General features: G+C 43.3%; 1 protein-coding gene across 10 annotated transcripts in view; it reads left to right on the top strand.

Annotated features, from left to right (window-relative positions):
- The window catches only part of ZNF536 (zinc finger protein 536), a 487,537-nt gene extending 477,614 nt beyond the window's left edge, over nucleotides 1-9,923 (top strand). For 9 of the 10 annotated variants that reach the window (XM_030820267.1, XM_030820269.1, XM_030820271.1 and 6 more), the window contains one exon: nucleotides 7,043-9,923. In XM_030820267.1, coding sequence (XP_030676127.1) covers nucleotides 7,043-7,287 — 245 coding nt within the window. In that variant the 3' untranslated portion in view covers nucleotides 7,288-9,923. The remainder of the gene's footprint in view (nucleotides 1-7,042) is intronic. The other variant, XM_030820274.1, reaches the window with a different exon arrangement.
- The last annotated feature ends 4,180 nt before the right edge of the window (nucleotides 9,924-14,103 follow it).

Genomic DNA, 14,103 nt, shown 5'->3' with positions numbered 1-14,103 from the left:
AGCAGCCATGCCAACGACAAGCAGCCGACATCTTGGAGTTCTTCATCATTTGTCAATGTGTCACATACCGTCATCTGATGCTCACAGCACTCCTGTGATATAGGTGTCAGTATTATTGCGTCATTATCAAGGTGTGGAAATGGAAGCCTTGTGTTCCAATGGTTGACCAAGGTCAGAGAGAGGGGAGACTGAAGTTCAGGGTGCTAGTAGCTTAGCAGCCTTACAGAGGAGGGAAACAGTGGTAGGAACCCAAGCTCCTCGGTCCACTGGGGAGAAGGAGGGCCCTGAAAGTAAAGCAAAGGTGCCAGAACAAGAGAGCCCTGGGTCTTCCTGTTTGACCCAAGGCCATCCTGGAGTGTGGTGCTTCTTAGCAGGTTCAACTTGGGAGAGGCCATTGCCTTGATGCTGTCTCCAACGGGGAGCTGGCAGGAGTGGGTGTTCTTACTCTCTTCAGTTCCACCACAGTGGAAGCCTGCTTGACCCAAGTCTGTCTTAATACTTATTCTGCATCTTCAACATTGATGGACATTAGCATCTTCCTTGCACCTCTAGGAATCCCCGAGTCTAGGTCCAGTCAACTAAGATGGCACAGGCAACATGGCTGGTCTTTTGTTTCATTAAAATGAGATAGATGGGCTGGACACAGTGGTTCATGCTTGTAATCCCAGCACTTTGGGAGGCTGAGGTGGGCAGATCACATGAGGTCAGGAGTTCGAGACTAGCCTGACCAACATAGTGAAACCCCACCTCTACTAAAAATACAAAAATTACCCGGGCGTGGTAGCAGGCATCTGTAATCCCAGCTACTTGGGAGGCTGAGGCAGGAGAATCACTTAAACCCGGGAGGCGGAGGTTGCAGTGAGCTGAGATCGCACCATTGCACTCCAGCCTGGGCAACAAGAGTGAGAGCCCATCTCAAAAAAAAAAAAAAAAAAAAATGAGATAGATGGAAGTGTGCAGGCCACTGAGGGGCTGCCTTGTCACCTCTGGGACTGCAGCAGCTTCTCCTCTGGGGATGAGATGGCCTACGTCCGTCTAGAGAGATCTCAATTCCTCTAAACCCACAGCCACCTCAGCAGGAATGTCTTCTGGCGTTGTTCCATGGGCCCCTTTTGCTGCTGCTGCCTTCAGGAGGGTCTCTGCTGTCAGAAATATGTGAAATCCACAGGGACGTATTCAGCAGAGCTCAGCACTTTTTTTTTTTTTTTTTTTTTTCTGGAGCACTTGCTTATGTTCTCTGACCCAAAGCCAACAGATCCCAGTCTTATTATCATCAGGGGCTTTCACAGGGACAAATGGTAGAGAGACATTTGGAACTTTTTATCCAGATTTACTTGGACTCAGAAATGTGTCATGTCCAACAGTACTGTGCATAGCAACAGCTTTCTGTTTGGGAATAAATGTTCTCATCATCAAAAGATAAGGCTTTCAGTTATATTTGATTCTTGGGAAAATATAATGGCTTCTTCCGGGCCTATCATAGCTTCTCCCAGTCAACTTCCCCAAGGGTGGGCCTTTCATTTCTTCATAGAACTTTCTTCCACATCAGTCTCATGGGAGCCTTTCAGCAAACAACTCAGAAAGATGTGTGTGTGTGTGTGTGTGTGTGTGTGTGTGTGTCTATAAACAATATTATGGATACAGAATAAAATGCATTGTAATTGTGTATAAACTAACACATTGTGTGTGTGTGTGTGTGTGTGAGCTTATAAACACACATTTTAATCATAGTCTTTGTAATAAGTTTAGAGAATGAGGGTGACTAAGTACTTTATATCCATTGGAAATTTGTTTTAAAGCCAAACCTTCTAGGTTCACTGTATCTCAGCTCTCTCATCTGTACAATGGCACTGATGTCATCCCTTGGCAAAATAGTCCAAAGCTCAAATATTAGGATAAACATGCAAAAATGTATGTGAAAAACTGTGGAATGAAGGCCTTCAGGGTCTTTAGGTACTATCAGTATTATCTACAAAGCTTCTACTTACTAGTTAAATTGCAAGATCTGGATTTATTATGATTCTAGCATCATATAGACTTCTTTCTACAAATGGATACGTGCATGGCTTTAGATGGATTTACATATAGATTTCCATCTTACCTAAGTGAAAATGAAACCAGTTCAATACTAATGTTTTGACCAGTGAAGTATTCAAATCTGCCAGAATTATTATTATACATTTTGACTATTCCCAAGAAACAGAGATTCAAAATACAACCATAGGATAAAATCATGATTAATATTTTAAAATTGATTGGTGGAAAAAATATACTAAGTGCTTTTATACCAAGTTGGCCAAATCAAAAAGGCTTTCATTGCAAATAAAAGTGATATCTGAGGTTCACATTTTAGTTTGCCAGGAGGCATGTTGCATCACTCCTGTGGCAGTATCATTTGTAGGGAGAGTGGCTTCCATGTAGCATGGGATTCATCATGAAATTATTACTCAGTAATGTGACAACAGAAAATACAGTAGACAGTTGGCTGGGTGCCATGGCTCACACCTATAATCCCAGCACTTTGGGAGGTTGAGGCGGGCGGATCACGAGGTCGGGAGATTGAGACCATCCTGGCTAACATGGTGAAACCCTGTCTCTACTAAAAAAAATACAAAAAATTAGCCGGGTGTGGTGGCGGGTGCCTGTAGTCCCAGCTACTCAGGAGGCTGAGGCAGGAGAATGGCAAGAACCAGGGAGGCAGAGCTTGCAGTGAGCAGAGATCACACCACTGCACTCCAGCCTGAACAACGAGCGAAACTCCGTCTCAAAAAAAAAAAAAAAAGGAGGAAAATACAATAGACAGTTTTGCTGATGAACAAAAACAACTGAAGAATGGAAGAACCAGTGTCATCCTGGTAAAGTGGGGCAGATTTATAAACGATACTGAGGTTTGATCACTTTGTTTCATAGTGCTGCTGGCCTCTTTGGATCATGGTACCAAATGTTTTGGTTTTATTTTTTATTTTTATTTATTATTTGGAGTTCTTTACTCAAAAGACTTGTCATATGACAGTGACATTCTCCATCAATTAATTATTCCCATATAATGAATAAACGAATGACTTAGCCCTAGCTTTATCTGAGCCATGGCAATTAGGACAGTGGCCAGCCTTTGTCCATGAACTGCTACAGAGCTGCCCTTCCGTAGAAACATGGAAAATACTGTCCATGTCAGAGAAGCTTTGGCCAAAGCCCCGAAACATTTCTCAGGTTTCCCGGTGTCTTGCTCCTTCTCTGTGTTGTTTGGGACGACCTTCAGTTGGCTTGTAGGCCTCCAGCTACAAATTGAGCCCGCCTTTTTCTTGCTCAATAGTGTCCATTTCAGAGTAGCTGGAACCCTCTGTCAGTGAGTCGTGGGCGTGGGCATAGCTTCGAGTCCACAAGGATGATAACTTGAAAAATTGGATGGCTGAATCTTGGAGGCTCTGTGTTGTCTCTAAGCTGCTTGGCCAGGAGGATCTACTTGGAGCTCACTGATGCCCAGCTTAGCCCTGACTTAGATTCACCATTAAGGTAGGGAGAATGGGCGTGGCTTTGCCCATCCCATTGCTTCTGATTGGCATTCTAATTCCATCCTATGCCCTAACTCCCAGGTCATGAAGAACAGGGACCATTTGAATTTTTTTGTACAATCGTAAATTTGCATTAGAAATATGTCTAGTTGTCCTTCCCCTCCCAACCCAGGGCCTTCCCTAGGTGAGCAAGCCCTTAAGGTGAAAAGGGTGGCAAGACAGCAAGTGGGCAGTCACCCTGGGGACTCCTTCTCTTACCTGGCAATCATGGCACCGGCCCCTGGTGCTAGCGGTACTCTTCCTCCTGTGGTTGGCTGTCAGGAAGGGCCAACAGCAAGTGCACTATTCTTGTACTTTATTTTGTTCTTAACTCCGAAGTCTGTAGATTTGCAAATTGGCTTCTTGAAGTGGGAAGGTTGATCAAATTCAGCCTTGTGTTAGGGACAACAGTAGAAACAGAAGAAGCAGAAGCACTATCCAAAAATGTATAATTCCTGGCTGGGCATGGTGGCTCACGTCTGTAATCCCAGCACTTTGGGAGGCCAAAGTGGGCAGATCACCTGAGGTCAGGAGTTTGAGACCAGCCTGGCCAACATGGAGAAACCCCATTTCTACTAAAAATACAAAAATTAGCTGGACATAGTGGTGCATGCCTGTAATCCCAGCTACTCGGGGAATCTAAGGCGGGAGAATCGCTTGAACCCAGGAGGCGGAGGTTGCAGTAAGCTGAGATCATGCCACTGCACTGCAGCCTGGGAAACAGAGCGAGACTCCGTCAAAAAAAAAAAAAAAAAAAAAAAAAGAAAATCTAAAAATGTATAATTCCTTAGAAAAAGGCAAGGTGATACAAGAAGATAATAAATAGTTCATGCCTACCTGCTTTGTGCCAGGTACTGGGCTTGTCATTCATAACACTGAGATGGTGATGGTCCTTGCCCCAGGAAGTCACAGCCTTTTGGGAGGACCAGTACCTACACTCAGGCCCACAAAGCAGGCATCCCACTGATGAAAGCCTGAATAGAGAAGTTGGTTTGAGCCTGCAGAGAATGAAGTGGCATTTCAGAGAGAGGGTAGACAAGCAAGGCTATGGAGACACTGCGCAGTGACATCTACGTGCAGAGACCATCTGATGTTTGGTTTGGTGTGGGCAAAAGGGGTTGTGCTGTAGCGTGGAATGGAAAGGTGATTTAGGATTGAGCCATGAAAGTCCTGTTATTCCTTTGGAGGCCAGTGGCCATCAAAGATTTGGGGCAAAGAAATCACAGGCTGAGCTTCTGCTTTAGGCACTCGTTCTGCTGTCCCTGGGAAGGACAGGCTGGAAGTGGGAAACTGGAAGCATGAAGGCCCCCTGCGTACTGCCATGTTCATAGTCTAGACAATAATTAGTACACACTGGACCTGGTTCTGAAGTCAGCATTGCGAAGGAAAAGATTCAACAGGTAGAATGGATTAGTCCTGGACACCAGTTGGTTATGAGGGAACAAAGAGGCAGTGAACTCCAGAAGCCCAACAAGAAGCAAGAATTTAGCACTGGGTGCAATTCAGTGGGAAAGTGAGCTTCTGCTTCCAACGTTGCACTGGCTTCCTGTTTTTCAGGAACAACATTGTTTTGCTGAATAGACACAGGACTGCTATTACTGCTTTAGAAAAAGTGCTGAATATGTGTTGGTTTGTTTTCTGGAGCCAATGATGGAGCTCTCCATTTATTTACTTGTTTCTTTTTTTGAGCAAATGAAACCCAGCTCTGGGCCCTGACCTCTCTGAGTGCTGGGTGAAACAGCACATGAAAGCTTCCAGGAATGGCTCATCAACAGCTTCCCGGAAGCAGGGGTGATGCCATTGCTTCAGAATAACTTCCCCAGCCAGATGTTTTACCAGTTCCTTGAGATGGTAGAGTCTGTGCATGGCTGTGATGCATCAGGGTAGAGATGTTGCGCTTGGAGGATTAGGTGAACTTCCGCAAGAATCCATCTCCTGTTCCAAATTACAGTCTTTCTAGGAAGGTTTTGTTTCAAGAGTCACTATTCAAAATCTACCTTCTTTAAAACTCATGCTGGCCTTGATTACCTGTTCGTCTTTCTCCTGGTCCCCACAACTTCTGCTGCTGCCCCTGAGACCCTCAGACTCTAGAAATCCCCCAGCTCAGCCCTTCCAACTCTGCCTAAGAGCAAGACTTGGGTGACACCCCTCACTCACCCCACCCCCAAACACACGCTCCCTTGCCATTCTTGGTTTGCTCAACAATAAAGAGTTAATGGGAGGATAAGAACATGAAATGGCTTTGCCCTGAGGCCTGAGTCAGACTTCCAGATGGAAGGATTTATGGTCTTTGTGCAGAATTGGGGTCAGCAAAGTGTAGCTCGTGGGCCAAATCGAACTATTGTCTGGTTTTTTGTTTGTTTGTTTCTTCTTTGTGTTTGTGAAAGGGTCTTGCTTGTTGTCCAGGCTGTAGTGCACTGGCACCATCATAGCTCACTGCAGCCTCCAACACCCGGCTCAAGTGATCCTCCCGCCTAAGCCTCCTGAGTAGCTGGGACCACAGGCATGTCCCTGGCTAATTTTTAAATTTTTTTGTACAGACAGTCTCACCATGTTGCCCAGGCTGATCTCAAACTCTTGGGCTCAAACGACTGACTTGCCTCAGCCTCCCAAAGTGTTGGGATTCCAGGTATGAGCCACTGTGCCCAGCAATTGTTTGTTTTTATATAGTCTGTGAGCTAGGAATGGTTTTTCCATTTTTTTAGTGTTTAGGAAAAAAACTCAAATGAGAATAACAGTAGTTCACCCCACATGAAATTGATATAAAATTTAAATTTCAGTGTCCATAAATAAAGTTTTGAATTTCATCAACAAAAAGTTGAGGAATATTTGTTTCCTGTCTTGTTCTCTAAATACCTACACAATATCTTGGATTTTGCCTCTTTGCCTGCAAATCTGGAACTATTTACTATTTAACCCTTTATAGAAAAAAATTCAGGTATGGGGAGGCTTATCTTCAATTACCTAGAAAGTCTGGGTTCAAAACTCTAGCTAGAGCCTGGTGTGGTGGCTTGCACCTGTAATCTCAGCTGCTAAAGAGGTTGAAAAAGGAGGCTCCCTTGAGGCAGGAGCTTGAGACCAGCCTAGGCAACATAGCGAGATCCTGCCTCTAAAACAAACAAACAAAATTGCTGGGCATTGTGGTGTACCTGTAGTCCCAGCTACTCTGGAGGCTAAGGTGGGAGGATGGCTTGAGCCCAGGAGTTTGAGGCTGCAGTGAGATATAATCGCACCACTGCTCTGCCAGCCTAAGGTGAGGAACGAGACTTCATCTCTCAAAACAACAACACAAATATTCAGGGATGGGAAGAGCTTCTAAATCTTAGCTTATGTGCCTGATGTATCGGCTGCTTTTCTAACCCTTACTATTTGATTTTTGCAAAGTAATAATAATATTGATCATACTGGTGATTGCAATTATGATCTTTTGAGCCCTGGGGGCCAGGAAGGTGTGAGCAGCAGTGCTGACCGGCCACTCTTTCTGCCCACAGGTCACAGGCCTTTCCAGTGCCGCTACTGTCCCTACAGTGCCTCTCAGAAGGGGAACCTGAAGACCCATGTCCTCTGCGTCCATCGCATGCCTTTTGACAACAGTCAGTATCCCGACCGCAGGTTCAAGCGCTCCAGGGTCGACTCGGAGGCTTCTGGGAATTTCGAGGAGCCTACAGCTGTCAAGGCGGGGAGCTCTGCAGACCTCACGGAAGAGGGCAGCAAGGGCCAGGAGGAGACCAACTGAGCAGACCAACCTGTATATTGCAATAGTATTTTACACAGTTTTAACATTATGCATCTGGTAAAAGTTTGCTAACTGCATTCCAAGGGGAAAAAATCATGTACAACCCCCCTAATAGTGTATAGAACATTTAAAAAATTTTAAAAGATATCTATATATATATTAAAAAAAAATTCCCCAGCCCTTGAAAATGGCTGCTAAACTGTTACCCGGCAACAAGTACTTCCAAAACAATGCAGGTGGGAGAAAACTGATTTCAAAAATTCTTGGTGCCCTCCGAGCTGGAGAGAGCTGGGGGCCCTTCCAACTCGAAAGTCGTTTTTGTCCAAAAATAATGCTCTTAACCGAAAAACGATACCATCTAAATGATTTAGTGTTGCGTTGAAGATGGAGGGGCTGTGTTTTCGTTGTTGAAAACACCTCTATAATCTGACACCAGCTGCTGTCATTTGCCTAGAACCCTAATGAGATGTGTCGGGAGGCAGCTGCGGTGCCAGTCAGACTGGAGCGGTCACTGCAGAGAAAATCAATTCACGTGGTGTCGTAACTGCACTCTTGGAGAAACCTTAGACAGCCCGCAGCCAGCGCCAGGGCTGACCGGCACTGCAGAGGATTGAGATCTCAAATGCGCATTTTTACAAAATACACAGCCAAATGAAATCAATGATCAGGAAGTGTCTGCAGACAAACGTCCATTGCAGGTTTGATGAGTAATTCCTTTTTTTAGATCAAATTGTTCTTGGTGGTCTTTTTTTCTTTTTTAAAAAAAAATTTTGGATGAAGAAGGAAGTTGCTATTAAAAAGTAGGGTACATTACATAAAATGTTGTTAGAAAAACTAGCTAACCCCATCCATAGAAGATGCTGGTGAGCAATTAAAATTTAGGTAATAATAGATTTTTTTATTATGATTTTTAAAATTTTACTTGAATGAAGGCTGCTCCGGTCCTTATTATCAGATTTTTTTTCATGTGTTGGTTTTTATAAGTGTCACAGATATGAAGCAAGATTTTCTTCTCCAGCAAGCTCTTATGAAATAGCTTGTATTAAAATATGAATCTAAACATCCTGCTCTCTATCTCTAATGATGAAAACTGTTTGAGTTAAAATGTCTGTTTTTGTAAAACAAATGTGTTCTATATTTTTGTAGATTTTAGATTTTCTACTGATTGGATACTCCAAATTTATCAAGTTCTGCACCACACAGAAGGAGATTTTGAGTGTCAATAATGAAACACTTAACTCATTAAAAAAATGATTTAAGAAGACTAGTTAAAGGTTTATTCTTGAATCTGCTAGCATGGTGTAAAGTTGAGCCTTTTAACATGCTTCCTTTGAGTGACATGAAATTGGTGCTGTTGCTTGTGGTGGTAGAGAAGTATGAAAGTATTAACTTCTTCTAAAACAAAATCATTCAGACTTAAAAAAAAAAAAGTCAATATTTCCTTGCAGGCTGGGAGCACAGATTAAACCCCAGGGCCTTAAAAACTTCAGCTCTGCCTACAGCAGTTTACAAAAATACTAAACTGCAATCAATGTAAATAAAATTCTTAGTGCTATCCTGAGACCAGAAAGAATCTCAGGCTAATAAGGAATCCGGTTTGCATATGCTGTCAAAAGGGTGTCATCTAACCGAGGTTTCAGTGTAAATGAGGTCGCTGTGCAACTTGGACCCATCTGGCATAGAGCAAGCTGCTTTCTTGTTTTTCTAGTATAGTTCTCACTGCCTTACTTAAATCGAGTTGATAAACTTAATGCAACTGTTTCTATGATCCTAGAGAAAGGACTGAAATGTTATTGAAAACTTTCCGACTGTAGTAAGCTTTAGGATTTTAACTGCACTACTGTGTTTGGTGACTGTGCCAGTCCCTTGCTTTCTGTGTTTGCTCTGCCTTTGGTATCTTAGCAAAGAAAAATTAAAAAAAAGAAAAAAAAAAGATGAAAAAAAAAGAAAAAAGAAAAAAAAGAGGAAAAAAAGTGGGGGAAAAAATGAGAGCCACATTCCATTTCTAGCACTTTGGGAGCTCTTTCAGTATTTTTTTGTGTCTTTTCAGCATCCTCAGATGCGACAGGCAATAATTCTGTTTGTGACACTGGGAACATCCCCTCTTCTTTGTGGCGTGTGTGTTGATTCCATTTTGTCCAGTGCTACTGTCCTTCTTCCCCCTCTGACACAGGCCTTCTTTCCAGAACATTTGTAACTTGTAATACAAACAAGTGACAGCCACAGTGATGCAGCGTCAGTTTCTGAATGTCATCAGGTTCTCATATCTAAACATGTCAGGTTTTTTCCCTGTAACTTCTGTAGTCTGTGATGCTGGTCATAATACTGTCTACATTCCTACGCAAAGAAAAAAAAATCTATCTTGGAGGAAATCTGAGATCAATAGGAGTAGAGGATTTTGTTGCTATGCTTGTAACAAGTAGAAAACTTTGTATTTAAAGTTTATTCTTGGTCATTATTTATTATTATAATACATCAGTTGACAGAACTTTATTCTGGTATAGAAAGTATTAAAAGTTGTTTTTTCAGCAATGACTGTTTTCTTTCTGCTGTTAGAATAAAATGTCTTTGAAGCAGCCCAGTTTTATCCAGTGTTTTACGCAATAAAACCTCTACCTCTGGGAAAAAAAATTACATCTTTTCCTACTCGCTTATGTTTACTAGGAGGAGTAAAACATATTTTTGCAGGTTTGTCAGACTTCGGCAAGACATTGTCAAACTCCATGTATAAAAAGCCCTGTACTGGGCAGGGCGCGGTGGCTCACACCTGTAATTCCAGCCCTTTGGGAGGCGGATCATCTAAGGTCAGGAGTTCAAGACCAGCTTGGCCAATATGGCAAAACCCTGTCTCTACTAAAAAACACAAAATTGGCGTGGGTCAAGTCTGTAATCCCAGCACTTTGGGAGGCTGAAGCGGGTGGATCAACTGAGGTCAGGAGTTCGCCATCAGCCTGGCCAACATGGTAAAACCCCGTCTCTACTAAAAATACAAAAATTACCTGGGCATGGTGGTGCATGCCTGTAGTCCTAGCTACTTGGGAGGCTGAGGCAGGAGGATTGCTCAAACCCAGGAGAAGGATGTTGGAGTGAGCCGAGACGGCGCCATTGCACCCCAGCCTGGGCTACAGAGGGAGGCTCTGTCTCGTGCAAAACAAAACAGAACAAAAAGCCTGGTAGGGTCCTGCAGTACTAATGGTCCTCTTAGGCCTGTGCTTTTTCAAGCTGAGTCAGTCTCTATGCCACATACATAGTGTGTGAGTGGGGATGTGTGTGCGTGTGTGTGCACATGCATATGTGAACTATGCTTCTTTAAATGTTTGCAGACATGCGGTTCAGTAAGGTAAAGTCTATGGAAATACTAATGCTCTTCGTATTACAGTAATTATATAAGACACTTAGAGCATTGGGATCTATTATTTCCCTTTACTGGTAGAAAGTCTTTTTTTTTTTAAGTCATTAAATGCAAGGGAGTCTTTTACGTCCAAATTATCAGAGGATAATCTGAATTCTTCCTCTAGAAGAAAAGGAAAAGAACAAAGGATGACAAAGTGTCTGGTAGCAGGGGTTACTGTGAACGCAGAGCTCTGACACAGAGTTGAGAGGGTTTGAAGCGTGTGCTCAACCCAGGATGTGAAGAGCTTCTTTTTGATTTGTTTTGTTGTTTTATTTTGGTCTCAAAACAAGCTAAGATAGTGCATGCTGCCGTTCTGGAATATGGAGGGCCCACTGAAATGTCACAAGCAAAGACATCTGCCAAATTGTATAGAAATTTGTCAGTTTACCATGTTTCTTTCAGGGTGTGAGACTGTGTCCTTGGGTGGGAGCAGATGACTTGAATGGAATCATCGTCAGTTCTGACTGTCTGCTGTTACGAATATCAAAGGTGAGTTAAGGGGTTGTAGTCAGGAGGTCAGGAAGTAAACCCATGAGGGAGAGAAGACTGGAATGCAGAAGGTTGAGTTAGGGATTCTAACATCTACCCAAACCATATCCATGATGGAACTCAAACCCACCAGAGCCACACAAGACACCACAGTGGCAAGAAGAGAGTTGGAACAATCAGGGCTTAAGTGGGTTGCACAGCGTGCCACTCTGATGGGAGGGGGCGCCGTGAGATCTCAGTAACTGCACATCATCGCCAAGAGGAAGGTGACATTAAATTTTCTGAGTTTTCAAGGTGTACTGGACACCTGGATTTTGTATTAAGTCTTCCAGTTTTTCGCTGTTGGCTCAAAATTTATTTTTAAAAACCACATATGAATGAATGAACAGAATGTGGTACCACCAAAGAATGGAATATTATTCTGCCATAGAAAGAAACCTGAGATGTGGTACAACATGGATGAACCTAGAAAACAGTGAGAGAAGCCAGTTACAAAAGGTTGCATATGATAGAATTCCATTTACATGAAATGTCTAGAATAGTCAAATCCACAGAGACGGAAGTGGATTAGTGCTTACCAGGGACTGGGGGAGGAGAGAATGAACAGTGACAGCTAATGAGTATGTGGTTTCTTTTTGAGGTGGTAAAAGTGTCCTAAAATTAGATAGTTATGGTGGTTGTCCTTGGTGTCACTTGGTGAACATGCTAAAAAACACTAAATTGTGCACTTTAAAAGAGTGAATTTTATCGTATGTGAATTATATCTCAATTAAGCTCTTATAAAAAATAAAACTGTGGGGAGGAGGCATTTTTTAGAGGTAACAATATATATTTCCATCATTACGTTGTTGAGTTCTCAAACAGCTATAGATAATTGACAGATTAGTATAGTACAAATAATATAAAATTTGGGGTGTAATGGCTTAAATTTGAACCCTAGCTTTATTACTTACTGGCTGAATGATGATCTTGAACAATTTTTTTTTTTGAGACAATGTCTCACTCTGTCACCCAGGCTGGAGTGCTGTCGCACCATCATAGCCCTCTGAAGCCTTGAACTCTAAGGCTTAACCAATCCTTTTGCCTCAGCCTCCTGAGTAGCTGGGACCACAGGTGCATGCCACCACGCCCAGTTAGTTTTTAAATTTTTATAGAGATGGGGTCTTGCTATGTTGCCCAGTCTGGTCTTGAACTCCTGCGCTCAAAGGATCCTCCTGCCTCTGCCTCCCAAAGTGCCGGGATTATGGGCATAAGCCAATCTTTAACAATTTAACTGTTCTCAGCTCATTGATAGTATCTGTAAAATTATGACAATTAAGTGCTGTACATAGGGAAATCATATGCACATTTTGTGAAGTACTCTACAAATGCTAGGTATTGTGATCATTGTGGCATAATGAGTTATGGATGAATTTAAGATTAATTTCACATGCACAAAAAGCTAGACCTTGATAAAATCCTCATGCTTTGTAAAGGTCCCCTAATGGTCAGGTGGCTGGGATTCCCCACATCCATCCCCTTCACAAAAGATGACCCTAGACAAAGATCTTCAACTGCTGCTTTCTAATTTCCTCATTTGAAAAATCTGAGTATTAACAACTCTCTTGTCACTCACAGGGGTAGTAGCAAGATGGCTGGGGAAAGGGGAGGGATGAAATGGGAAAAAGATTAGTCTCAGTGGTAGATGTTATTCCACTCACTTGTTTAACACATATTTACAGAAGACCTACTGTGTTCTAGGCATTGGGGTACAGGCCAGAGAGAGACATACCGGTAAGTTAGGGATCATGTCCAGAGATCACTGTCTTAAGGGGAAAACAGACTTTAATTTCATAATCACACAAATAAATATAAACTATCTGGAAGAGGAGATTCAAGGAGAACAGTAATTCCCCATGCAATGGAAGCCGATGATTTGCTGAGGGATGGAGGAGGGAGGGCCAGGCAGTGGAGGCAGTGCAAAGCCAATGTTCAGTGCAGACAGGACTCTCAAGTCCTGTCTCCGCCTCTCAGGAGCTGTGTGGCCCTGCTAGATCATTCCATTTCCCTAAATCTGCTGCTCCTCTATAAAGTGGAATGTCGCAGTGCTAACAGCAAAGACTCTTTTTGAGGTTAAATGAGATAGTACATGTAACAGCTATGGAGAGAACAAGCTAGATGCTGCCATATCCAAAGGACAGTTCTCAAAAGTGACAGTGTCTGGAAACCCACGAGGACACGGAAATGGTGATGTCTGCTGCAGACACATGGCTTTCTCATCCTAATCACCAAGGGCCAATGTAGTGTGAGCCACATGACTTCTTCAGCACGTTACCTCTCACATCCCAACGCCTCATGCCCTTGGGAAGCAGTGGGTGAAAGTGTCCTGGGGCCAATTCAGGGTCTTTATGGCTCTGTCCATGGGCGTGGCCACCCTGAAGCAGCACAGTTTGCTGGAAGTGTTTCTAGAGGGTGATCAACCATCCTGGTTTCCCTGGGACTGAGGGGTTTCCCAGGACATAGTACTTTTAGTGCTAAAACCAGGGTAGTCCTGGACAAACACAAATATTCCCCCTAGGTCTAAGCCGGCTTCCTTTAAAAGCACGTGTCTTGTTTTCGCCAAGCCAAGGTTATGGCTGTCCCTGAGCTGGGAGGCCAGTGTGAGGCCCAGTATGAGGGGGAAGCCATGGCTCCAGGGGGCCCACAGTATGGGCTTTGGCACTGGGAGACTTGGATTCAAAGCTTTCCTGCCACAGCACCTTTGCCACAAAGATGAAAGTGACACGGTACCCAAAATACTTAGCGTGGCACCTGGCACGTGGTCATTATTTTATCCATTCTCATTGAGTGACTGAATGAATCTTTGTTCCTGCTTCTTACCCAGGTGGGAAATGGCTCAAATATGAATTTCTCTTCCTAGCAGCTAGAAGCTTCTGAGCTGCTGATATCCGGCA

The sequence above is a fragment of the Nomascus leucogenys genome, chromosome 10 (genome assembly GCF_006542625.1).
Source record: "Nomascus leucogenys isolate Asia chromosome 10, Asia_NLE_v1, whole genome shotgun sequence".
NCBI lineage: Eukaryota > Metazoa > Chordata > Mammalia > Primates > Hylobatidae > Nomascus > Nomascus leucogenys.
The sequence above is the reverse complement of the archived record's forward strand: the minus strand, read 5'-3'. Positions and strand labels throughout refer to the sequence as shown.